The 26,197-nt window shown below is 53.1% G+C and overlaps 1 protein-coding gene across 1 annotated transcript in view; it reads left to right on the top strand.

The window, feature by feature from the left end:
- CHD5 (chromodomain helicase DNA binding protein 5) overlaps window positions 1-26,197 on the top strand; it is a 77,069-nt gene that overhangs the window by 29,669 nt on the left and 21,203 nt on the right. Inside the window, exons 11-30 of the mRNA XM_075018200.1 lie at window positions 3,561-3,692; window positions 4,284-4,392; window positions 6,112-6,303; window positions 6,394-6,594; window positions 7,571-7,708; window positions 8,609-8,730; window positions 9,202-9,375; window positions 10,384-10,525; window positions 10,995-11,126; window positions 11,506-11,623; window positions 12,555-12,679; window positions 13,550-13,781; window positions 13,912-14,037; window positions 14,306-14,478; window positions 15,729-15,903; window positions 16,702-16,794; window positions 19,572-19,660; window positions 19,885-20,018; window positions 20,795-20,939; window positions 22,374-22,533. Of these exons, the coding sequence (XP_074874301.1) occupies window positions 3,561-3,692; window positions 4,284-4,392; window positions 6,112-6,303; window positions 6,394-6,594; window positions 7,571-7,708; window positions 8,609-8,730; window positions 9,202-9,375; window positions 10,384-10,525; window positions 10,995-11,126; window positions 11,506-11,623; window positions 12,555-12,679; window positions 13,550-13,781; window positions 13,912-14,037; window positions 14,306-14,478; window positions 15,729-15,903; window positions 16,702-16,794; window positions 19,572-19,660; window positions 19,885-20,018; window positions 20,795-20,939; window positions 22,374-22,533 (2,912 nt within the window). The remainder of the gene's footprint in view (window positions 1-3,560; window positions 3,693-4,283; window positions 4,393-6,111; window positions 6,304-6,393; window positions 6,595-7,570; window positions 7,709-8,608; window positions 8,731-9,201; window positions 9,376-10,383; window positions 10,526-10,994; window positions 11,127-11,505; window positions 11,624-12,554; window positions 12,680-13,549; window positions 13,782-13,911; window positions 14,038-14,305; window positions 14,479-15,728; window positions 15,904-16,701; window positions 16,795-19,571; window positions 19,661-19,884; window positions 20,019-20,794; window positions 20,940-22,373; window positions 22,534-26,197) is intronic.

Here is a 26,197-nt window from a genome sequence, read left to right as displayed (position 1 = left end):
AGAGAGAGTTGATGCAGTCATGTTTCCTCCTTTTGCAAAGGAAGGCGTGGAGCGGTTCCTTCTGTGTCCCTAGTGTGCACCAGGTGATATTCCCAGCCCTGCAGAGGCTTTTAGGTAGTGATTTGTGGTGATTATCCAGGGGTTTTTTGAGGGAGGGGACTAGAATTTCTGCAGCAAACAGTATTTCTAAGTTAAGCCTCATTTGTGGACAATACTCCGACAGCAGCAGTGAGAGCTGCCTGTGCTGAGAATGTAACATCCTGCAGGTGATGAGGGAGACACTTGTGAAGTTACACACACAAAGCATTTCAAGTTTGAATTCTGTCCACTGACTTTATTGAATCTGGACTTGAATGTAGGCAGCCCAGAGCGTAGGGCTCACCCAGGCTACTGCCATGTGACCATTCACATGGCACAGCATTAGAACACCAGACTCCAGCCAGCCAGGCGTCCTGAGAATGGGTGCTGCTCGAATGTGTCACTTGTGTTCATCCAGAACAATTCCACCAGTTCTAATGGAAGTAATCTGAATTCTCAAACCCTGCAAGTGAGGGCAAAATTTGTCCTGTGGTGTCTCCCAAGCCTGAACTGTCTCCTGGCCTGGAGACTGGCATTTAGCTGCTGGTTTCCTTCGGTTACATTAATTTGCTCTCTTTTTAAGAGGCGGTGTAAAGGTGCGAACTCCTGGGAAGCTTGTTACAGAGGTGAAAGTGACGCCAGAAGACAATTGGTGCATTATTTCCATATCTATTACATTGTGCATTAAAATATAGATAACACAGTCTTCTAAATGGTGGCTTGTGGTGTTATTAAACTTTCCCCAAATACATGTTCTGGATCTCTGATGTCAACTAATATTTTACTGGAAAATTCATAATTTTTTTTCTGTGACTGAGTGATCAGTCTTTCTCCTGTTGATTGCACCATGCAGTTGCTATTATGCACACAAGCTACTCTCAAATGTCAGTCCATTTGTGTGTAAGCCGTTCGTTACTTTGGGGAATTATGCATTCCACCCACACTCAAATCACATCCAAGACATTGGTAGGAATTTGAGAATCACATGTATACTGAGACAAATAACAAGCAGTTCTGTAGCACCTTAACGCCTAGCAAATGTATTTCTTAGGTAATGAGCTTTTCTGGGTAAGACCCACTTTCTCAGATTAGGAGCAGACAATTAGAATCCAGGGTTTATATAGAGGTGGGGGAGGGGCGGGAGGAAAGAAGGGATGGGGGGTTACCTGTCATTAATAGGACTAGTAGAAGAAGCAAATTAAGTTAATCAGGATGGGTGCCAGGCCCGTGACTATCAGAGGTGGGAAAATTGCCATTGTAATGCGTAAGGTGGTGGAGACCCTGGTTAAGGCTTAATTTAAAAGTGTCAGACTTGCAAATGAATTTCAATTCAGATGTCTCCCTCTGTGATCTTGTGGTAAAACCCTTTTGTCAAAGGTTGGCCACTTACAAGCCCTTTATTGAATGTCCAGGGAGGTTAATGTGTTCCCCTACAGATTTATGTGGATTCCAATTCCTGATGTCGGATTTATGTCCATTCATCCTTTGGTGCAGAGGCTGTCTGGTTTGTCTATTGAGCGTGGCAGAGGGGCGTTGCTGGCAGAGGATGGCATAGCTCACATCAGTGGCTGTATGGGTGTATGAGCCCCTGCTGGTGTCCCTGACAGGGCTAGGTCTCGTGATGGTGTCTCTGGTCTAGATATGAGGGCAGAACTGGCAATGGGGTTTGTCACAGGGATAGATTCCTGGGTTAGTGTTTCTGTGGTATGGTGTGGGGCTGCCGATGGCTGTTTTTTGGGGTTGCGCAGCTGTTTGTAGGAGATGACAGGCCTGTCGCCCAAGGCTCGTGAGAGGGATCATGTTCTAGTCTGGGTTGTAGATTGTCATAGAAGCACTGGAGAGGTTTAAGTTGAGGGTTGTGGATGTACTAATGCTCACAGCTCCCTCGGAGGCTAGTGGGAGTATGTATGAAGAGCACCATTTGAAAGAGTTGTACACGTGAGCCAGTTATTTAGCCATGAGAGCTGTGTTCATATTTGCTGAAGACATTTACTCGGTATTAGATAAACTCCTGTAAGGACATATTGTTTTCACTTAAAAGTCAAGGATCACTTTGTAGAACTTCTAAATTAGGAGTCCGCACGCTCCTCTTCAAAGCTGTGTGATGGGCACTGAATAACACTGTGTTTAAAACCTGCGCCAGAGTTCCATTCTGTGTGAATAAGCAGGTCATGCTTTGTAGAAATAACCTGACCCTGAAAGTGGTTTTCAGTGTAACTGGTGTGATGAATGCAAAAGGAGACGTGTTAAGCTTTTCCAAGTAACAAATGGACTAGAGAAGGTCTACTGGGAATTTTTATTACAATATAAGACATTCCATAAATGTGCAAAGTGAATAAAAGCAAATGCTTTTCACATGATACAAAATTAGCCAGCGGAACTTCCTGCAGCAAGCTACCATTGGGGCCAAGAGCACAGCAGGGTTTGGAAGACATGTTTGTAGAAATGTGAGACTATCCAGTAGTAAGGGAAAAAAATGAACAAACTCCAAGAATTTGGGAGGGGTGTAAACTCTCATTCTTCAGGTCAGAAGCTAACTTCCAAGTAGTGGGTTTTAGGGTTACTTGCTTCGGGGACAGATTATTCTGTGAGTGCCTGCTGAAGATGCCTACAATGTTCTGTGAAACATCTGGCACTGCTGGAGGTAGAGTTACTGGATGAGCATCCATGTTCTTGTGCATAGACTGAAACGCAGGCCCTCCCTTGCTCTGTGACATTGAAGAACATTTCCCTAGTTCTCTTGCTAATTCACTAATAGCCCTGAGTTACCTGCTGTCGAGCAGGCAGGGGCACATATTGCACTCTGGGCACATCGTGTGACTCCACAGCTGTTGGCACTGTGGTGTTACATGAATTATTGTCCCGTACACTAAATTACAGGCAGCGCAGACTCGATGAAATCACATGGCTTTTAGCTTCAGTGATCGATTAAACACACACAGCAGATTAATGGGCCATTCTACCTGAAACAATTGATTCCTTCTTGGTGGTGTTTTACTGCCGCCTGGATTTCATAATCCAAAGGCACAAGCAGAGAGAGGAGTATTCAGTTTCATGAAAACAGGGTCATAGTCAGCTGTTTGCTGAGAATTGAAACTTGGCTAAACATGTCTGGGTGCTTCCCTGGGAATGTCCCTGAAGTCATTGCCTTTGGAAGGACAGGGCCCCACTGCTGGCTGTTCATAGCTGGACATTTGATGCTTTTGTGCATGTACCTGAGAGATTTATCACCCAAACAGCCCATCTCTGGCGTTCTTTCCTCGCTGGCTCTGTGTGAATCTCCTGGAGCGTTTCTGGTGCATCTTCTCTTGAAGGCTTCCCTGCTTCTGAGGCTGCCAGGGTCTGAAGATTTGTGTTTGAAAGACACAGAGTTGTCTTGTCGGGGAGATGTTTCCATTGCTGATACCTGGGGATACAAGTGAAGCACCAGCTCCGGTGATGTGTCATTTCACTGATGTGCTTTTATATATTCTGCGTTCCAGCTTTGATAAAAAGGGAGATGTGCATTATCTGATCAAGTGGAAGGATTTACCCTATGACCAGTGCACCTGGGAGATTGATGACATAGACATCCCGTACTATGAAAGCCTGAAACAGATTTACTGGAATCACAGGTAGGAGCCACCATGCAATCTGCAGTCTGAGCAGGCAGTACGGAGACCCCGACCTACTGCATCAAAAACGACAAGTGATTTTTGGGCCTCCTCTCGTGGGGGAAGAACTGGAACCACTGTAAATGAAGGGGCGGTCTGAGCTTTTTAAAAATCAGGCCCTTTTAACGAGTCTTATGTTGGGCGTCCAAAATCTCTAGACCCCATCTGTGTTTATAGTCTACCTCTAGAGTATCCCAAGTCTCCATCAGTCTGCAGCCATTCGTCTTGGCCAGTAGAATTGATGTAACTTGCTGCGTTCCCAAGACAGTCCATCGTGCTGGCCTCTCTCAAGTCTGTGCGGAAAATGGAGCCGTGTTTTAATTTGCATAAATGATCGCACATCTTTTGGGGTCACTGCATGGCTGACTGTAACCCACATTGTGAGCAATCATGAAGGTTTAGCTAGAAGTGGGGTGGAAGTTCCTGTGAAAGGAGTGAATGGGGATTGCCTGGGAATTCTCATCCACTGTGTGGAGACCTTAAGGGGAATATCCGTCTATCTGCCCAGCTTGCCTTTTCTTATCCATGCCCTCTGTTTAATGGTCTCCCCAGGGAGCTGATGTTGGGGGAAGATACCCAAGCACCAAAGAGGCTGAACAAGAAAGGGAGAAAACTGAAGGAAGAGAAACCAGAAAAACCTCCAGAAACTCCGATTGTTGATGTAAGCAGGCACACTGCTGAGGGTGGGGAGAAAATGCACAGTGGCACGGCATTTCCCAGGGCCCCGGGTCCCTCTGAAATGCTGCTGAAGTGCCACTCAGCTGCTCAGAATAGTTTATTTTGGAATAATAACTCTGGAATAAACTATTCTGGAATAACTCTGTAGTGTAGGCATATGAATGCAATCTCAACACGTCCATCAGATCCCAAAGCTGGTTCTTACCCCATCCCAACTTTCCACAGCAAAGTAAATGTTACAATGATAATAATACCCAGCTGTTGCTTTGTTTTTTTTGGCCCATAGACCTCAAAGCACATTACAGAAGTGATATCTTTACCCTCATATTATGAAACTGAGGTCTGGCAGGAGGGCCTAGCACCATGCTCCAGGCAGCACAAAGGGTTGACCACCCAAGGCCCCGCCTCTTCTGCCCAAGGCTCCGCCTCTTCTTTGGGTGTGGAGCAGGTCCCCCCGACACCTTGCAACCGGGCTTACGGTGGCTGTTGGCCCGATGGAAAGGGACCTAGGGGTTATGGTGAATGAAAGGCTGCATATAAGTAAACAGTGTGCCCTTGTAGCCAAGAAGGCTAACAGAATACTAGGATGCATTAGGAGGGGCATTTCGAGCAGATCTAGAGAGGTTGTTCCCCTCTACTCGGCACTGGTGAGGCCACATCTTGAATATTACGTCCCGTTTTGGGCCCCCGAGTATAAAAAGCATGTGGATTTGCTGGAGCAAGTTCAGCAGAAGGCAAAAAAATGATTAAGGGGCTGGAGCACAAGACCTAAGAGGAGAGGCTGAGGGATTTGGGCTTGTTTAGTTTACAGAAGAGAAGACTTAGAGGTGATTTAATAGCAGCCTTCAACTTCCTGAAGGGGAGCTGTGAAGAGGAGGGTGAGAAGCTGTTCTCAGTGGTGTCAGATGGCAGAACAAGGAGCAATGGTCAGAAGTTGAAGAGGGAGAGGCGTAGGTTAGATATTAGGAAAAAAGTACTTCACCAGGTGGGTGGTGAAGCATTGGAATGCGTTACCTAGAGAGGTGGTGGACTTTCCATCCCTTGAGGTTTTTAAGTCCCGGCTTGATAAGGTCCTGGCTGGGATGACTTAGTGGGGTTGATACTGCTTGAAGCAGGGGGCTGGACTAGATGACCTCCTGAGGTCCCTTCCAGCCCTAGGATTCTGTGATTCTGTGAAGACAACTGCGCAGGTGCATGAGATCCCACTGAGATCTCACTGCATCCCCATTCCTGTGTGAGCTCCTGAGAAATGTCCTCGGTCATTTCAGTACTTCTTTGTGTTAAAGCCCAAACTTTATCCAGCCATGGCGCTCACTGGTAACTTTTTTGGGGGCCAACGGTGCATCTCATTTACATCAAAGGGAACCATTTTCACCTCTTGATTGCATGGTGGAGGAGAAGCTGCAGGCCCTGACGGACAACGCCACACCTTCATCGAGTGGCCACGCCCACAGGTTTTCTCGGTTTGCTAGGGCGTGTATCAGGTGTGGACACAAACCAGCACTGCCTGCTGGGACCTCCAGTCTCTGCAGCTCTACATAGAGGAGGAGGAGGACGGCATTTTGGAGTGGCACAGACTGCGTTTATAGCTTGATTTGGGCCTGACTGGGTGACAGCCTTCACCAGGAGCCTAGGGGGCTCTCGAGGGAAGTGGGGGGTGAGCAGCTGTGCAGTCTCCGCATTGTGCCTCTTTCCCCTGCAGCCTACAGTGAAATTTGACAAGCAGCCGTGGTATATTGATGCAACAGGCGGCACCTTACACCCATACCAGCTAGAGGGACTGAACTGGCTGAGGTTTTCCTGGGCCCAGGGGACCGATACCATTCTTGCTGATGAGATGGGGCTGGGGAAGACGGTGCAGACCATCGTGTTCCTGTACTCCCTGTACAAAGAGGTGAGTGTTCGGTGCTCAGGGAGACTTCCTTCATGTCCTGTGGCAGTCTGGGGGGCAGCGTGCTCACCTGGAATTCCCCTCTCTGAACAGGGCCACTCGAAAGGGCCCTATCTGGTCAGCGCCCCTCTCTCCACTATTATCAACTGGGAGCGAGAATTTGAGATGTGGGCCCCTGACTTCTACGTGGTGACCTACACAGGGGATAAGGAAAGCCGGGCGGTGATCCGAGAAAACGAGTTCTCCTTCGAAGACAATGCCATCCGGAGTGGGAAGAAGGTTTTCCGAATGAAAGTAAGTGCTGGCTGGCTACAAACCCCACCACCCATCTGCCACAAAGCAAACTGTACTAATGGCCAGGGAGAGAGGTGGGGGGTGAATCGTCATTTTGGATAGGTGGAGAAATTCGCTGTTATCAGCCTGCTAACAAATGGAAGAAGGAGCGCTCTGTTGCTGAGCCGCACCGTGCATCTGGCTGTCTCGTTGGGCCTGGCTAGGGAATCACAAATTGATATCATATTCACGTGGACTTCTCTGGCTCCTCATGTTCATCTGAGCACCCATCATCTCTGCTCTCATTCTGTCTAATGGCTTTGAGGCAGGTTCTTTGTCCCTGGGATGTGTGTTTTACCCATATACGTTACCACTGCAGCAAGGGGTTTCCTGGTGAATTGCATTCTCTGTGCCAGGATGCAGGCCCCGTCCCCTTGCCAGTTTTCTCAATTTAGCACTCTCTGGAAGAGACAGAACTGTCATTTCTGTTTCACACCGACTGACCTGTGAATCTGAACACCTGAGAGCAGGATCCCCGCTGGGAGGGGAGGAAGGAGAGAGGTAGGGATGGAAAACTTTTGCACTCTGTGCTAGTGCAAATCCAGAATAGCTTTCTGGAAGCCAGTGATGTACACTGTGCAAATGGGAGCACAGTCTAACCCAGAGAGGGTGAGAATCGTTCTCCAGAGAGAGAAACTGACACTGTTTATAAATGTGGCAGATTTATGATGGGCTTTACCAATTTCTGCAGGCCCCTTTTTGGTTTGGTTTCTCGAGGCCCCTAATTCATTTTAGTGCTCCGATGGGTATAGATTTTCTGCTGGCTTGATTCATGCTCAGACCGTGCTTTTTGGCATTGTGCAGCGCGGTGCAATCAAGTTCCCTTTTTTATGCATGTGTTGGGATGTGTGTGGTCTACAGAAGCACCAAGGCCCAGTCACAGCATGTCCCTGTGGTCTCTTTAATCTGTGATGCTCTCTCTCCTTATTTCATCTAGAAAGAAGCCCAGATTAAATTCCATGTCCTGCTCACGTCCTACGAGCTGATCACTATTGATCAGGCCATTCTGGGCTCCATAGAATGGGCGTGTTTGGTGGTGGATGAAGCTCACAGGCTGAAGAACAACCAGTCCAAAGTAGGTACCGTTCATGGCCTCTGGGCAGAATGAAAGCCAGCAGATGTTTGGGGCATGGCTAGAGCCCAGGGGAGCCTTTGGGCTGTCTCTGCTAGGAATGGGGGTGAGAGATGGGAGGAGGAAGGGGCTCTTTGCTGCCTGCAGGGAGCAGAGGAGGCTGTTTGGTGATGGTCAGAGATCCCAAAGGGAAGTAGCAATGCAGAACAGAGGCCAAGTGGATTTCTGTAACAAAGGACACTGGCAGTCGACATTCAGCCTCCGGGGGCACTACTGGCTTCGCTTTGACATCAGCGGATCTGACGAGATGAGAGATGATGATAAGAAAAGATGGCTGAGTTCAGCGGCAGTCACTCACTGCCAGCATCAGGGAGGGGTCTGGCCCCACGGCGTTCACACCTGCATGTCTCTCTGTTCCCTGGCCCACACTGGGCTGGCTTACCCACCTCGCGGAAACATCACCTCAGAGCAAAGTTAGATTCACTCTTCTTTTTGCCGTCCCCTGGGGCTAACGGAGATATGTCCTCAGGGCTCCCAAGCATTCCTGGCTGAGAGAGGGAAAGACAGAGGGAAATCGAGAGTTCTTCCAGTCTCAAGAAGCCCAGGGCAGGTTCCGTTTCAGACCCCATGAGGTTTGCTTGTCATGCTGGCCGGATAAGGGGTTCAGCATGGCAGCCAGCTCCGCCTCGGCTGGAGGGACTCCTGCTCTCCCGATGGAGAGGGAGGATTCCCTGGGCTAGCCTGAGTGGCTGCCCGTGGTGGCTGGGGTGGCTCAGAGGAGGGACTGGAGGCTACTTAGCACATCTGCTGCACTATGGAGTAGTGGCACCGAAAGTGCTAAAATGACCAGCTGAGCAGGTCCCTGGTTGAGCTGCTCCCGCCTGACTCAACTTCCTGTCCAAGTTCTTCAGGGTACTGAACAGCTACAAGATTGACTACAAGCTGCTGCTGACGGGCACGCCGCTCCAGAACAACTTAGAGGAGCTTTTCCACCTGCTCAATTTTCTGACGCCGGAGAGGTTTAAGTAAGTTGCCCCATTTGCCTCCCTTGTCACTGATAAGCACAGACAGGCTGAGGGATGGATGGCAGACGAAGATTGTTGCAGGCAGGTGTTAGAATAAGTATTAATATTATTATATTATTAAATATTAATTTTATGTGGGTTAAATAGATATAAGTCTGGGATCCTCACAGTCCAGCTTATTTCCTTGCACTTCAGTCACTGGGCTGGTGGGTAAGAGGTACTTAGAGCCATCCTCTTTCTCCAGAGAAGGAAGCAGTGGTGGGTTTGGAAGTAGGCTAATGTCTAATGTCAGAACAGTGGCAGTGAATCCGCCCTACGTGGTGCGTACCATTTCTCTGTACAGCTGGCACTATGTTGGCATCTCTATTCTGTAAGAGCTCTCTTAATTTAAATCCCAAGGAGACAAATTGCTTGGGTTATGAGTCCCCCATGACCTGCCGTGTGCTGCTTCATTGTGGGTTATTTTTGCAGCAACCTGGAAGGATTCCTGGAGGAGTTTGCAGACATCTCCAAGGAGGACCAGATTAAAAAACTCCACGATCTGTTGGGTCCCCATATGCTCCGGCGATTGAAGGCAGACGTGTTCAAGAACATGCCTGCAAAAACAGAGCTGATTGTGAGGGTGGAGCTGAGCCAGATGCAGAAGTAAGCTCTTGTAACTAAGTCACAGAGGGTTATAGGTGATTCATATGGAAGCACAAGGGCACAGGGCCCCTGGTTTTCTTCGTGTCATCTCTAGTGCTTGGTGCTGTGAGGCTGCAGCCTTGGCCTAAGTCCTTGACATGTATTGTCTGCTGTGGGGAGAGGGCACAGCCCTGCAATCTGCACACAAGCCTTCAGCCTTGAAAAGAGGGAGTTGACCTGGGTTCCTTTGGGGAGGTCAGACCATCACGGCAGCTTTGTGGGCTAAGTCCTTCTGTTGGAGAATTTGGTGCATGGACGCCAGGCTCCTTGCTCCATGCAGAGCCTGGCACTTGGAGAAGATGACCAATCTGCAACTCTAACATTCTCATGGACACTGGGAGCCCAGGATGGAGATGTGTGGTGTACGCCGTGTGCCACAGCTCCGGCTCACTAGAGGCGCCTGCTGTTCTCCTGGACGCTCGGCATCCCTTTGGCAGAATACACTTGCTCCACTGTGGTGTGTGTTAAGTCCCACAGGCGAGAGCCTGCTTTTGCTTACACCAATGTACATGTAGGGTAATTCCTCTGAGTTCCGTTCCAAGCCTCTGGGTCAAGCCATCTGGTCTGGCACGCCTGGGTAGAATCCAGCTGCTTTTTGCTGCCTGTCCCTGCTTCCCTCTGGAGCAGCAGCAGGGAAAGGTTAATTTATCTTCCAGTAAACTCCCAATCTGGGGCACAAGTTCTTTTCCCACAGCTCACAGCAGCAGGGTATTTCTTAACACTCCACCTCCTCACCTCGTCCCTGGGCTCTAACTGGGACTGTGTTACCCAGGCGAACAGCAGTCACTTGAGTGACCAGGACTGGTAAAGATGGAGTCATGTGTTTGAAGTGTCTGGGCCAGTCCTTTTGTTGGTGTCATCCATAGTGGTGTAACTCTCTGGAAGGTCATGGGAAGAACGTGATCCCTTCATTCTGTGTAGGCCAGTCCCTTGGTGGTGGTAATGCCTTTCCCATTTCTGTTCATGCAGGAAGTACTACAAGTTCATCTTGACTCGGAATTTTGAAGCCCTGAATTCCAAGGGTGGTGGGAACCAGGTCTCACTGCTCAATATCATGATGGATTTGAAGAAGTGTTGTAATCACCCGTACCTCTTTCCTGTGGCAGCTGTGGTAAGTCACTTCACTTCCCGTGTTCCGGGGCCATACTGCCTGTGTGTTGCTGAGGGCCAGTATTTCTGCTCCTTTTCTTTTCAAGACTCATAATCAAAGCACTCTCCAGGTGATGACACTGATACCATCTTAAGGGCAGGTTGGGTTTTCTGGCTGGCGCAGTCTGACATGGGCATTTTCTCTCTGAAACCCAGCAAGTTTCTCATTGGCCTTTCTCCATCCTGGCTTGTGGATTTCAGTGTTTGGCAGACAGACGTCCAGCATGTGGAGCAAATGGGCAGCCAGCTCGCTCTCTCTCTTTGGCCTCAAACCCTGCTCCCCGACCATTTATAGCAACCCTCCTGAGTCCTGCTCCTGCTGAAGTTGTGGTGATCCTCCTATTGACTTCAGTGTGGGCTGGGTTTGTCCCTAGAATGGCAAAAGTAAAGACTCCTTCCACCCACCAAGTATCCGCTTGCCATGTTCTCAGGAGGCTCCGGTGCTGCCAAATGGATCCTATGATGGGAATTCTTTGGTTAAATCCTCTGGGAAACTGATGCTGCTGCAAAAGATGCTGAAGAAACTGCGAGACGGGGGACACAGGGTCCTGATCTTCTCCCAGGTGAGCGAAGAGAATTCCTTTTCACTCGCTGTCAAGACTCAAAGCTGAAGGCTCTGGGGGGACCTTTCCCTGCCGATGGGCCGTTTTATTTAGTAAGTGAAAGGTGAATGTTCGTGCTTGCAGGGTCATTCGGTCACAAACTGTGTTAATTGTGCTGAAGGTACAGGCCCAGAACATTTATTCTACATCTAATTCTGCACTAGGGGATTTTTATGAGATGCACTGTCACTGTCTCTTAGTCTGTAGCTCAGGGTTAGTGCAGCAGACTTTGGGAGTAAGGACATGCAGGGTGTACTCCCAGCCCTGCCAATGACTTGACTAGAGGCCTTTGGCAGGTCATTTAATCTTCCTAAACCTCACTTTACCCATTGTACTCTAGATGACGAAAATGCTGGATTTGCTGGAGGATTTCCTGGAGTATGAGGGTTATAAGTACGAGCGGATAGACGGAGGCATCACAGGAGGCTTGCGCCAAGAGGCCATTGACAGGTTTAACGGTACGCAGTATTGTTTTTGTTTTTGTTTTTGAGGAACACAGGGTATCAGCACTGTCATTTCCCGGCGTGGTGCAGGCAGCATAGGCCACGAGCACTCTAGGCCACCATTTTAATGTTGTGAGTGGAATGATTCTGAGGGTGAGCCACAGGATTTTCTTCTGTATCCGTCTCATGACTAACACGGCACTGCCAGTGTGAAGCTGCCTAAGCACCAGTACGGTACCAGTGTGTAGCGCGGTGTCTGATTAGCAGAGTACTGGCATCTCAGGAGTGGGGGCAACAAATTGTTGACGGTGGGTGGCCAGGTTGCTACTTCTCTGCTCACGTGCAAATTGCACCTTCCCAAAGTTTTGTTTTGACGTGCTCCCCTTAGGGATCTACTCACAGGCTTGAAAACTTGACACATGTTGTGGGCCAAGCTTTCCAAAGTGTGACAGGTGAGCTAGCCCGAATGCCTGTGTGCTGGGCCATGGCTTTGCACTGTGCAGCTGAGCTCAGAAGCTGGCTTCCTCCGCCCTGACCTGCATTTGCTGATGGAGCAGGTGACCAGATGCCCCAAAGGGCACACGCATCTCATGCCAAAGCAGGGTTACAGGTGTGCCTGTCCTGCTCACATCACCGTGCGGGGAATTTGACTTGGAGGGTTTTAATCATGTCATGCAGTTGAATCCCATGGTGTTGCCACCAGGTGCTGCCTCATCTGAAAGACTCATGTCCTTTGAAATGTCTCAGTGAATTGTCAGCCTTCCCGGAGAGCAGGAGTTTCCTTTGCCCCCAATGGCAGCTTGCTGCTGGCTGACACACTTTGTCTGTGGGGGTATGAGTGGATTGAATGTTCCCTGGGCCTTATCCCCTAAACACAATGTTCTTTCTGCATTTCCAACGAAGCAAGGCCTCTGGCTGTCTCACCTTGTGGGTTTGTCTCCCGCAGCTCCTGGAGCTCAGCAGTTCTGTTTTCTTCTCTCTACCCGAGCGGGGGGTCTGGGCATCAATCTGGCAACAGCCGACACCGTCATTATTTACGACTCTGATTGGAATCCCCACAATGACATCCAGGTCGGTGGCTCTTACTTCTCCTGGGGCTACAGCGAGCATGTTCCAGTGGCAGCCTCCCTTTTGCATTTCCTGCACACTAGCTGCACTCAGGGGATAGTTAAATGGTTTCTTCCTTTGAGGACCTGCTGATTGATGCTTCTTAGAATGTCTCAAAAGGGGTGACTTCATTTGGGAGCCCTTCTGCTTCCTGGGGCCTCTAGTATTGCTTAGGGCTTTTTTTTCTACAGCAGAAGTTTTTCACAAGAATAGGGTCTTTGCTCCATAGGATTCTCACTGCATTGTGCTGCTTATTCCTCATCACAAGCCAGCCCCCTCCATTTGTGTTGCTGCTGCTGTTGTTTGGACATGAGCCACTTGTGAATTCCCTAGATGACTTGTCCAGCTTTGGATGGGCAATAAGCAAACGGAGTAGGTGAGACTCCAGAGACAAAAAGCAAATGCCCCTAAGAGCAATGGAAAAGCAAAGGGCAAATGCTGCAGAGACCTCACTCCCAGGTAAATGGTGCTAATGAATTATCACCTTTCAGTGACACACATGCTTTAAACCCCTCCAGTGCGACGTGCTCCCTGTTCGGAGAGGGGGATGGAGGGTAAATGCAGAGCAGGCTGACGCTACCAGATTCCCAGGGTGGCTTTTTACAGCTCTCCCTTTGCTCACCTCTCCCAATTCAGCCTGTAAGTACCAGACCCACAGGCTGCCTAGATTCCCTTTGTCAGCATGAGGGGGCAGGGGGCCATTGCCAGGCTGTACCCCTGGGTGTGATGCAGTGGGGATGCAGGCCCATGGAGGGAGGGGCCTCGTTGGGTGTTGTGACCCAGGGTTAGACAGACCGGGTCTGTCAGTAACTCCCCAGGCGCTGTCCCCTGCAGGCATTCAGCAGAGCTCACCGCATCGGCCAGAACAAGAAGGTGATGATCTACCGCTTTGTGACGAGGGCCTCGGTGGAGGAGCGCATCACCCAGGTGGCCAAGAGGAAGATGATGCTGACCCACCTGGTTGTCCGGCCGGGGCTGGGCTCCAAATCGGGCTCCATGACTAAGCAGGAGCTGGACGACATTCTCAAGTTCGGGACGGAGGAGCTCTTCAAAGACGACGTGGAGGGTGAGGTGGGAGGGGATGTCCCAAAGGAGGTGCCCCCCAACACACACCAGGGAGCTGTATGTTCCCCCAGCCTGTCTTGTCTTGTCACTTCCTAGCCCCCCGCATCCTGTTGCTGCCCTTTCTATTCCAGGCATAATGTCCCAGGGCCAGCGGCTCACCATGCCTGACCCGGTGACCCCCTTTCCTGAAGCACCGTCGTCCAAAGGGGGCGCTGTGACTCCCAACATGAAAAAGAAACATGGCAGCACTCCACCTGGTAGGTCAAGCGCTAGAGAACAGCTGCCGTGCTGGGGCCTTGACCAGAAGGAGTCAGAGAGCAGTGTGGGGGAAGAGGGGATGGAGGGACAGCTGGAATCACTGAGTTTGCATCCAGATGCTCCTTTGCGCTGGCGCGTGCAGCTTGCCTGCTGTTGGCAAGCTTGGGGCCGTTTGCCCATCCCTCGGCCGCTGGGACGGGAATGTCGAGGGAGTGTCCGTCCCTGGCACTCACAGGGTGCTCTTGCCTCCCTGGTGGTGCCTTGCAGGGGACAACAAGGACGTGGAGGACAGCAGCGTGATCCACTATGACGACGCTGCCATCTCCAAGCTCCTGGATCGCAACCAGGACGCCACAGATGACACCGAGCTGCAGAACATGAACGAGTATCTCAGCTCCTTTAAAGTGGCCCAGTATGTTGTGCGAGAAGAGGACGGTGTGGTAATGTGATTTGGCTCATGTCTTCCAACCTATTTCTTTTTTTGGGGTGGGGGCGGGAAAGACTCTCCCCTGTTTGTTTCCCCTCCTCTTTTTGGTTCTGTTTGGAGAATCCTTGTGTAGCAGCTGGGACTTTCCTGGTGCTCTGTGTGTGTCAGAGTGCCCTGAGATGGCTGGAATGCAGCTGGAGGGGCTGCCCAGGCGCCCCAGCATGCAGTCAGTGGGGCCTTCAGGCTCAGGCCTGGCGTGATTGTGGCACTGCCACAGCCTGCTGCAGAAGGAGGAAGTCACATGTGGCCCTGGCTGCTCTGCCAGTGAGCACTCAGCTGTGTCTGAGGGCCGGTCTCGAGAGTTCAGCCACACTGCTGGGTGTGACGACGGCTCCCGCCGGGCGCATGAGTGTCCGAATTCGCCTCTCCTGGCGTTACAGCTGCCTCTGGACAGCTCGACTCCAGAGCACCCGGAGAGAGAGGCTCAGCTCCATCCTCTGTCCCAGACTCATGTGCCTCATCCGTCAGGTGAGAGGGAGCTCATGCCTGCCTCCTGGGGTGCTCTGAGGTGCATGGAAAGCAGAGTGATGGGGGTCAGAGTAACCCCTGACAGCTGGTGTCTGAGTGGGATGTCCTGTCCCTGCTGCTCACCTCTCCTGTAGTGACTGCCCGGACCTCGAGGGGTGACATGCCCCCAAGGCAGCCATCTCATTTATTGTGATCTGCTGGGGCAGCGTGCCTGCCAAGCAGACAAGCCCCTGGGAGTCTGGGGCCAGGCATGCTGCTGTTTGTGTCGTCCCATGGCCGTGTACTCCCCGGGCCGCCTCTAGGCTTGCTGTCCTTTGTCTCCCAAGGCCACCCTGGCTGCTTATTCTGCAAGTCCCTGCAGATTTCCCCTCGACATGAGCATGGTGGCTCAGCAGGGGTTGTTGGGGCGTGTCGGGGGCTGAAGTGCTGACTGAAAGCAGTGTCCCAGGCCCCTTGTGGTGCCTGGCACCTAGGATGCTGTTGCTGAGTCAGAGATGTTGCAGGACAGTTTATGTGAGTGAACGTTTGACCCTGGGGGTGGAACGGGACACAGGCAGAATTTTTGCAGCATGTTTGAACCCCAGTATCCCCAGCACATCTCTGCTGTCAGCCCTCTCTCAAAACCGCCTTGCAGGAGGGGCAGCCTGTGTGGAGCCCTGGTGGCACTTTGGGGTCGGTCACGCATACGGGTGAGACTCTCGCACCTACAGGCGTCTCCTTTGTCTTTGCTTTCAGGAGGAGGTGGAGCGAGAGATCATCAAACAGGAGGAGAACGTGGACCCCGACTACTGGGAGAAGCTGCTCAGGCACCATTACGAGCAGCAGCAGGAGGACCTGGCCAGGAACCTGGGCAAAGGGAAGAGGATCCGCAAGCAGGTCAACTACAACGATGCCTCCCAAGAGGACCAAGGTACAGCTGCTTCCCGGGGGCCTGTGACTGCCTGCGGAGAAGGGGGTCAGGCTGCTGGGGCTAGGCTGAGGATGAAACCTGGCCAGGCTCTGTGTGTGAGCATGAGAGTCGCTCTGCGGCTGTCTGAGGAGTTCTGCGGCTGAGTGGTTGGTGGGGCAGAGGCAATAGGGAGGCATCAGAGGCAGAGGAAGTAGATGGGCACTGTGATACTATGAGAGCTGAGAGATTTGGGGCAGGGTCTCAAGGCTGGGGGGTGTCAGAGAGCAGGTGATGGCCCCACGCTGTCCTGGTCTCAACAAGCCAGAGCCTCCCAGGGGTTGGTCAGGTCCAGGGAGGACGTGACATCAACGATGGTCTAGCTCTCATCCCATACTGAGGGATGTGTTGCAGTCCTGGCCCTGGCCTGCTGTGTCTTGGCAGAAGGTGGCATCAGCTGGGTGGGCAGGGGCCCTGCTCCTCAAGGGACCCCGAAACCAGCTGTGAGTTGGCAGGGCAGAGCTGCATTCCAGCTGGTCCCCACCACCTCCCTGGGTTGGGACAGGGGGGAGCTCGTGAAGGAGCTGCCTCAGAGGTGTGGAAATGATCCCCCCCTCCACTGGGGGGTTCTCACAGTGGCAGCAGTGGCCAGACCCCTGCCCTTCTGTGCAGCTCAGGTGGAAAAGGCCTCGAGAAGCAGAGAGACTGGCCAGGCCTCTAGGGAAAAGCCTTCCCTACTCTGAGCCCCGGTGCTCTCCAGGAGGCAGGTGGCGCAGGCAGCTGGCAGTTCCCCTCCTGTGACTGTCCTGCTGTCCTCTGCAGAATGGCAGGACGAACTGTCCGACAACCAGTCTGAATACTCCGTCGGCTCCGAGGACGAGGATGAAGACTTTGAGGAAAGACCCGAAGGTCAGAGTGAGTTATGGCTTTTGTTACTCTTCACCACCCCTCCCTCCCGTCAGAGCCAGGCCCTGAGTGGCAGGACTGCCCTGAGCTGCCCTGACCCTGGCCAGGCCCCTCAAGAGGGACACACAGCCAAACTCGTATCGGCTGCTGGAGACTGGCTGGGGGGTGGGCTCAGACTCGGAGTGTGGGGTGCCCTGGCTAGCCCCCTGCTCTCGTGCCTGACTCGAAGCGTGGGGTGCCCTGGCTAGCCCCCTGCTCTCCTGCCTGACTCGGAGCGTGGAGTGCCCTGGCTAGCCCCCTGCTCTCCCGCCTGCCTCCATCTCAAATGCCTGGAGCATCCCAGGTTTGGGTGGAGGAGGGCAGGCATGAGTCTTTTCCTGTCACCGGCCTGTGTTGCTCCCATATACTGGGTCACTCCAAAATAACACAGGGTGCTTCCTCCCCCATACTCCAGCAGCCCAGTGTGCCCAAGCCCTGGGCCCTGTGTGCAGCATGGTGCTGATATCCAAGACAGGCTCACCCAAGCAGAAATGTGTCTCGGCTGGGTCTGGAGTTGCTAGGAGGCCTCCCTTTGTGCCCAGCTGTTTCCTCATCCTCTCTGGTTCCAGATGGGCCAGTCTAGTTCTTGTGCTGTGGTGAGAGGCCCTTTGGAGGCTGAGTCCTGGTCTGGTCTGATGGCAGGTGGGATGGGTGTGCTGGGTGTCACAGAATCACAGGGCTGGAAGAGACCTCAGGAGGTCATCTAGTCCAGCCCCCTGCCCAAAGCAGGATCAACCCCCCACTAAGTCATCCCAGCCAGGACTTTTTCAAGCTGGGACTTAAAAACCTCTAGGGATGGAGATTCCACCACCTCTCTAGGCAACGCACTCCAGTGCTTCACCACCCTCCCGGTGAAGTAGTTTTTCTTAATATCCAACCTACTCCTCTCCCTCTGTAACTTCAGACCATTACTCCTTGTTCTGCCATCTGATACCTCTGAGAACAGCCTCCCTCCCTCCTCTTTAGAGCTCCCCTTCAGGAAGTGGAAGGCTGCTACCAAATCACCCCTCACTCTTCTCTTCTGCAAACTAGAGAAGCCCAAATCCCTCAGCCTGCCCATCACTGGCTCTCCCGAGAGCGGTCCCTTTGCTGCATGGCTGTCACGGACACCCCAGCATTCTGAGCCTGCGGGGGTAGGGTCAGCATCAGCCTCAGGCCTGGGCACCAGCCCCTATGCTACAGAAGCATCCTGCAGCTCTGGGGCTGTTCCCCTTGGAGCTGGTTCCATACAGCCTCTGGCTGGATCCTTAGTGACTGGCAGCAGGGATGGGCTGTCTTCAGCGGGCCCTTGCAGTGCACCGGGGAGCAGTACCAGGTGTGGCCACAAGAGGTCCCCGGAAATGGCTGACGAGTTGCATTGCGTCCCAGCGGGTTTCTGCTGCCCTGCGGTGCCTCGCAGGGAGACGTGGGTTGTGGGTCACAGGCACCACCGGTCCCAGCCCGTACGGACTGAGAGGAGCGTGCAGCATCAGAGAAGTGCAGGGACTGGTGCAATCCTCCTTTGCTTCTGCTGTGCCTGCAGATCTGGCCCAGGGCCCCAGGGCTGACCCACCCATAAGTCCAGTTCCCTGCATTGCAGGTGGCCGTCCCCACCCTCCCCTCAGAGGTCACGTGCCCCAGCCCCCAAAGCACTTTTGTTGCCTTCTGCTGGACTCTCTCATGTGGCCCACATCCTTTGTGGGGGCACCAGGCTTAGCTGGCGTGTGCTGTTGTATTTTGTAATGGGGGGCCCAGAACTGGACACACTACTCCAGATGTGGCCTCTCCAGTGCTGAGCGGAGGGGAATAATCACTTCTCTCTGTGTGCTGGCAGTGCTCCTACTAATGCACCCCAATATGCCATTAGCCCCTTGGCAACAAGGGCACACTGTTGGCTTATACCCAGCTTGTCAGCCACTGTAATCCCCAGGTCCTCTTTTATCGATTTATTTCAGAACCGCTGCCTAGCGAGTTGGTCCCCAGCCTATGCCAGTGCTTGTGATTCCTCCACCCTAAGTGCAGGACTCGCGCTTTTCTGTGCTGAACATCATCAGATTTCCTTTGGCCCCATCTTCCAGTTTGTCTAGGTCACTCTGGCCCCCATCCCTACCCTGCAGCGTATCGACCTTTACCCCCAGCTTAGTGTTGCCCGTGACCATGCTGAGGGTACAACCAACCATCATCCAGGCCATTAATCCCCCAGTTCCGTTTCCAACAGGTATTCTCAGGGAGCCAGGGAAAACTGATGACCTAGATTACCTTCCTCCCACCACTAAATAAGTCTTCCATTTGGCAGGAATCTTTTGTGTTCAGTATAAATGCTCTCTCGGCTTCTGTGGGAAAATACACCATCCAGGATGGATCCCAGCATTAGGGGACATGGCCACATCATTTGGGGGAGCCAGCATAGCCTCTCTTCCCTGGCTTTCAGGAAAAACAAGGTATTCACAGATCATTGTCCTGAGTATTGGGCCATTAAGTTCCTTGAATATTACTAATGGCCCTCTCTCAGCATGAGGACATCAGTGACACAGGTTTGTAGTTTATATTCCTGACATTGAACACAGGAATTATACATGCACACAAATGGGATAATTGTACTCAGCAGATTACACGCTTTCTGGTATTCCACATTAGGCATACTCCAGCCATGCCCCACTCCTAATCCTGAGCATGTTCTGACTGAGCCCGTGGGATGTCCTGTTACACTGTTTTTTTTTCCCATCAGCAAACTTGGCTTCTTTACAGAGCGTCTCAATTGCCTCTAGGTGGCAGGAGACAGTCCCGGAGGCAGCTGAAGAGTGACCGAGACAAGCCTCTCCCGCCTCTGCTGGCAAGAGTTGGGGGGAACATTGAGGTAGGCTGTAACCAGTGTGACGGCTGTGGGGGTAGAGTCATAGCCCGAGCCAGCCTTACCCCATGGTGGCACTTGGCCTGCATGCTGGAATGACGCAGACTTTTCCATCCTTTCACATCTGTTCAGACTGGTTTTGTACTTCCTGTGCGGTGCCGCAGCCTTTTGTCAGCCAGGGCCCAGATGCTCGCAGGGCCATGCTGACAGCTGTGCTGTGCTTTCTGCAGGTGCTCGGGTTTAACGCCCGGCAGCGCAAGGCGTTCCTGAATGCTATCATGCGGTGGGGCATGCCGCCCCAGGATGCCTTCAACTCACACTGGCTGGTCCGGGACCTCCGTGGGAAAAGCGAGAAGGAGTTCAGGTAACGACTGGCAAGATGGGCGCAGCCAGCTCCTTGCTCTGGGTGCCCTTGGGGTGCATTCTGCCACCTTCTTCGGTCTCTCCCGAGTGTGCAGACCGACACGCGCTCCAAGGAGCATCTTGGCTGTGCTGGCGGGCGTTTGCCTTGCCCTGTGTGCAGCCTGGCAGGTGCTTAGATCAGATCTTTACACTTGAGCCCCTGGATACACCCAGCCGCACTCAGCTCCTGTACCTCGTTGCAGCTCCATTAACATCCATGTTTTGCCCTGAGTCATTCCCTCCCCAGGCCGCCTCCTTGCCGGGAGGGAGAAGCTTACGCAGGACCTAGCATGGTCAGGTCACAGCAAGTGTCGGCTCTAGAAGTGAAGAACGAGGCCCCCAAAGCAGCATGGTTGCTGCTCAGGTGCTGTGTGGGTGGTGGAGGGGACTCCGAGCTCAGATAGGCCATCAGGTTTCCTAGGCAACTGCATCATTTAGGTTGTGAGCTTTTCAGGGTGGATGCTGTCTTGTGAGGTGTGTGCACATCACCCCTCACCACAGCAACTGTTGTTGCTGTGCTACAAGTAAATTGAAGAGAAATTGACCTGCAGTGTGAAAAGTAAAGGAGAGTGAAATGGATGGTTCCCGCTAAACACACCCTGCTCCGCTCACTCTCCTGGGACCGCCCAGCCTGGCCCATCCAAGCTGCTGGATGGGAGCTGGAGCGGTGGGCGCTCTGCAAGTGGAAGAGAGCCCCGGACACCTCAGTCAGACTGAGCTCCTCTTTCTGTTCCCCAGGGCGTACGTCTCATTGTTTATGAGACATTTATGTGAGCCCGGAGCAGACGGGGCTGAAACCTTTGCGGACGGCGTTCCCCGGGAAGGGCTCTCGCGCCAGCATGTGCTGACGAGGATCGGAGTCATGTCACTAGTAAGGAAGAAGGTGGGTGAGTACAATCTGAACTGTCATTTCAGCTACATTCCAGGCTCTTGGGATGTCGCTGGCTCTGCTGAATGACTTCTTGCCAGTGGTCCCCTGACTGCCTCTCAGACCCCAGTGCACCTCCGCACACCGGTTCTGTGAAGACCCCCCTTCTCTGAAATAGTGCAATCGTCCGGCCAAATCCATCTTCTAACCATCCAATCTGACCTCTGTGTATCACTAGCCAGAAACGTCACCCACCGATTCCTGCAGCCAGCCCCACATCCACAGTTGAGCCAGAGCATATTTTTGAGTAGGATGCCTGATCTTGATGTTAGACCAGGATTCAGCTAGCCTCTTAATCACCTGCTGCACTTCGAACCTGGGAGTGGTTCTGCTGGAGTCAGTGGCACTGTCTGTGTTTGAATCTAGGCATGTGCTTTAAGCACGTTACTGAGCTGAGTATTTGGAGGTGCCCAGTGACAGAGGATTTTCCATGTCCCCTGACTAAAAAAATCTTGCTTGGATTTGGGGGAGGGGTCTGATTTTATCTGTACTAGTTGCCCCCAGCCCTACTTCAGACACCCCATAGTATGCACCCGAAGTTTGTTCAGAGGTGAGAGTGGAGTTTGTCCTGACATCCAAGTGGGCAAAGGGAAAATGGCCAGCAGTGAGCGAGCCCAGTGCATGGGGTGTCTTTAGGGACACCGGTTGCTCAGATCACCCAAGGGACAGAAAATACAGCCCTGGAAAAACAGCCTGGAGCAGTGTGTGCGTGTGTGGGAAGGAACTTGTGACACGAATGGCGAAGAGGCCAGCGAGGGCAGATCTGTCAGGTGAAAAAGTAAAGGAAAAACAAGAAGCTTTCAAGTGGGGCAGGGCCACTAGACAGTGCAGGCTGTAAGTTAATGCTGGTCGGTCTGGGGGCGGGTTCAGCATTCTGGGGACACTTGGCATGGAAGCGGGCTTGTCGCTAGGCATTAGCAGGATTGCATATTTGCACAATCACCTCCAGATGTGCTAGAAACTGGAGACCTTCCCCTTCCAGACGTGTCTCCTGCAGAGTAAATGCAGGGAGTGCAGTGAGAGGTGGTGTCTGTGGGACCTTGCAGGACTTCTCTGCTCAGCCCAGCTTCTGCAGCGAAGTCCCCTTGTTAGCACCCCTAACAGAGCTGGTGCCTGTCATTCCTGAGCCTTGACTGCTGCAAAATTGCAGAGTGCCCTGGCTGGTCTGGGCACCAGGGAGGCAGCTCCTCTGGCCAATCCGATCTGCTGAAGTATCTGGCTGCTGGATGCAAACGAGCAAAGCCCACAGTGCCCTGCTCTCACCCAGGCACTGACAGGCACAGTCTGCCTGGTTCTAGGATGCTGGGATCTTTGACTGACAGCTCTGCTGTCTGACTGTGTTTCACCAGCTAGCCCCGTGTGTTACCCATTGACGTTTCTGTGCCCCAGGTGCAGGAATTTGAGCATGTCAATGGGAAGTACAGCACCCCTGATCTGATCCCAGAGGGGCCGGAGGGCAAGAAAGCCAACGAGGTTGTCTCTTCCGATCCCAACACTCCCGTCCCAGCCAGCCCAGCACATATGCAGACTGGGCCAGCGGCACAGCCAGGTAAATATGACCAGCTGCTTCACGAAGAGCATGATCTGGGCCCCAGAAGCTACTGAGCGCACGATGGGCCCAGGTCCGAAGGTGGCAAGTGTTGTTTGCCTGCCCAACTTGAGAAGCCTTAAAAGGGCCTGGGGACCCCATGAAGCTGGGCCCCCCCTCAGCAAACCAGGCCCTTGCAGGGTGTTTGAAGCTGGGCACCCAAAATCCCATGTCCCTTTTGAGACTCAGCCCCCATGACTGAGCTGGCAGCACCTTGCTGACTTTTCTGTGATCGCGCCGCCCACAGGCTGGCTGTGCTGCAGCGTGAACGCGAGTTCTCAGCACCCGTTATCTCCTCCTGAGCTAGGCGCTGGCCGGGTCAGCACACGGAACAGACCAGCGAAAAACGCACACCCAGCTATGCAACCTCACTCCTGCTCAGCCCTGCTGGTGGGGCAGCGAAAGGGGGCAACTGCCCTGGAGCCCAGCAATTCAAAAGGGCCCAGGGCTCCTGCCACTGTCACAGAAGCAGCAGTGGCCAGGGTCCCAGGCTATTTAAAATGCTGCCCAACACTGCCCCTCCTGCCCAAGGCCCCACCCCTTCCAGGAGCATGGCACCATGCTCCCCCACCGCTTGCCCAGGGACCCAGGGAGGTTGTTGGTCCCCCTGTCCCTACTGCAGACAGGGTTGGATCAAGTGAATTCACCTGTGACCCTGGCTCCTGGGTGGCTTGTCTGTGCTGAGGAAAGATGCCCTCTTACTGTGGTACCAACTGTTCTTCACTGAAACACTTGTGTCAGAGAGGCTGGGACCCACAGGGCCAGATGCTGGGACTTTGGTTGAGTTCTAGCATAGCGGTGAGCTGGTCTTTCTTCATCTAGTGTCCCCGTGGGTGCTCCACAATAGGTGTCGGGCTCGCCCGGCGCCGCAGATCGGAATTCTTCCAGCAGTTTCTCCTGGATCGCGCATGCGCCGGCGCGCACCGCTCCCCTGCGCGCCCCCGGCCACGTGCGCGATCCAGTCCCCACCAGTTCCTTCTCAACCGCCATCGGCTGCAGACGGAATCCGCTCAGGCTATGGCCAGAGTCAGATTAGATAGTGTTTCTATGCGTAAATTGTTGTTTTTTTCCAGTAAAAAAAAAAACAAAACCAAAGAGGACAAAGAGAATATAAAAAAAATATATATAATAAAAAGAGAGAGAGGAGCGGAGAAGCAGAGTGGACGTAAGGCCAGTAGGCCGCCTGCTGCCCTGCAGGCCGGTGTCCGCGATCGGGTAAACAGGCACGGATTGAGTGCTAAGTACCCTATTAACAGTACAAGACTCACCGCGATGGCCTCTGCAGGTTTTAAAAAGTGTGAGTCCTGCCGTGAAGCTATGCCGGCCTCCGATGGGCACAGTGAACGTATCCGGTGCCTGGGGGAATCACACGTTACCCAGAAGTGTTCCCACTGTGCTAAGCTCACAGCCAGGGCCAGGAAAGACAGAGAAATGCGTCTTAAAATGCTCTTGTTTGACAAGGCCCTCCAGCCGGACTTGTTGGAGAGGCCTCAACCAGAAGGGCCCTCTGGGTTCCACAAGAGGAAGGCAGCTTCTTTGACCCCCTTGGTGCAGAAACGGAGGAAGCTCTCCCCAGCTCGATCCTTGCTGGCAGTTTCAGTGAGCAGGACGAGTGGAGCACATAGCCCCCAGCCGCATACTCAGGCAAGCGGCAGCACTGCAGCGCACGTGGCAGAGGCTGAGCCTCCGGTTACAAAACAGCCGGCGCGCGCAGCGCCTAGAGCGTCGGCCAGGCTAGCACCGGAACCGGTGGCACCGCCGCAGGTGGCACCGACCCCCGCGGCACCAACGGTGCAGGGTCAACAGGCACGGAGCCTGCAGGCACCGGAGGACGTTACCCGCGCGGCACCGCAGCTGAGCAGGCCGAGCGCGGCACCGACAGCGGGGCCAAGATCTCCGGTGCGGGAGGGGGCGGTGCCAGCCCCACAGGGGAGGGGAAGGGCAAGAACAAAAACCCGGCACCGCAGCCCTTCACCAGACAGGGCTGCGCTGCTACTGACAACAAGCCCTCCCCCAGAAGGCCTGGGTCTCCACCGGCCTATCCAGAACCTTCTTCTCCGTTCCTCCAACCAATGTCACCATGGCTTGGGCCACCTTCACCCTTTCTGGGATTGGATCCCCTGGAGTACTACCACAAACCAGTTTCACCGCTATCTGTGTCATCGCGGAGGTCTCGCTCTCCCAGACATCGGGGTTACACACCCCGAGAGTAGTCCAGGTCTCCATCCCTGGACCTGTGCCCGTGCTGCCACGGTTGTTCTTATTATGCTGGACACAGACACCCCAGGCCTATGCCCAGGGGCAAGTCCCCCCCGGCAGTCCAATACCCCCGTGGACACTCTCGATCGGGGATGGAAACACAGCTATCTCAAGGGGAGTTAATTTTAGAACCCCGAGACTTTCCTTCGCAATCCTCCAGTGAGCAGGTGTATCATCGGCCGCAGGAACCTGAGAGTTCGAGGGAGGTTTATCCTAGTGGTTCCTCCTCATCCTCCCCAGATGAGGCCAGGGCCCCTGGGGTTGTCGCTCCCCCGGATGACCTCAGACAGTTCCAGGAGCTGTTTAAAAGGGTGGCTTTCACGCAAGGCATTCAAACGGCAGAAGTGCAGGAGAAACATCACAAACTCCTGAAAAATTTGAGACCCCCGGCTTCATCCAAAATTGCTGTACCGCTGGATGAAGCCATTATGGAGTCAGCCACCACCATATGGCAGACTCCAGCCTCCGCTCCGCCTATGAACAAGAGAGCGGATAAGAAGTACTTCGTCTCGGCAAAGGGCATGGAGTTCCTCTTCAGTCACCCACAACCAAATTCTTTGGTGGTTGAGTCATCCCAGCAGAGGTCAAAGACTTCTCAGCACAAATCGGGGGGATCAGACAAAGATGCCAAGAAGCTAGAGCTGTTTGGCAGGAAGGTATATTCCTCTTCTACCCTGCTACTGAGAATGGCAAATTATGCTGCACACCTAGCGAACCATAATTTTGATAATTACTCCCGACTTACTTTTCTCATGGATTCACTTCCGGAAGATAAGAAGCCAGTGTTAAAGGCAATTGTGCAAGAGGGCTACGCAGCTTCGAGAACGGGAGTCCAGATTGCCCTGGATGTGGCAGATACGGCGGCATGCTCAACGGCTACAGCAGTGGTCATGCATAGAGAATCCTGGCTCCAGACATCGGGTATCCCGAGGGACCTACAGGCGAAGATCGTGGATCTTGCCTTTGACACGCAAAAGTTGTTTGCAGACGCAACCGACTCGGTCCTCCACTCTAGTAAGGAGTTGAGAGCTACACTTAGAACCCTGGGTATTTATACTCCTCCATATAGGAAGAAAAAATATTACCCTCAGCAAAGATGCTACCCGTACCAACCCCAGCGTGCGCAGTATCAGCGGGGCTACGACCAAGGGTGACATCAACAACAGCAACAGTACAGAACTCCCAGGCGACGTTCTCAACAAAGCCGTACACCCTCGGGACAGGCCCAAAGGCAACAAGTTTGACGGGCATGTCGAGGGCTGCACTATCACCACCATTGCGCAATACCATTCTCATCTCATGTTCCATCATCGCCTCAGACCGTTTCACTCCCAATGGCAAAAGATCACCGCAGACAAATGGGTGC

Source organism: Carettochelys insculpta, chromosome 23, assembly GCF_033958435.1.
Source record: "Carettochelys insculpta isolate YL-2023 chromosome 23, ASM3395843v1, whole genome shotgun sequence".
Lineage (NCBI taxonomy): Eukaryota > Metazoa > Chordata > Testudines > Carettochelyidae > Carettochelys > Carettochelys insculpta.
This window is presented reverse-complemented; position numbering and strand designations above follow the sequence as displayed.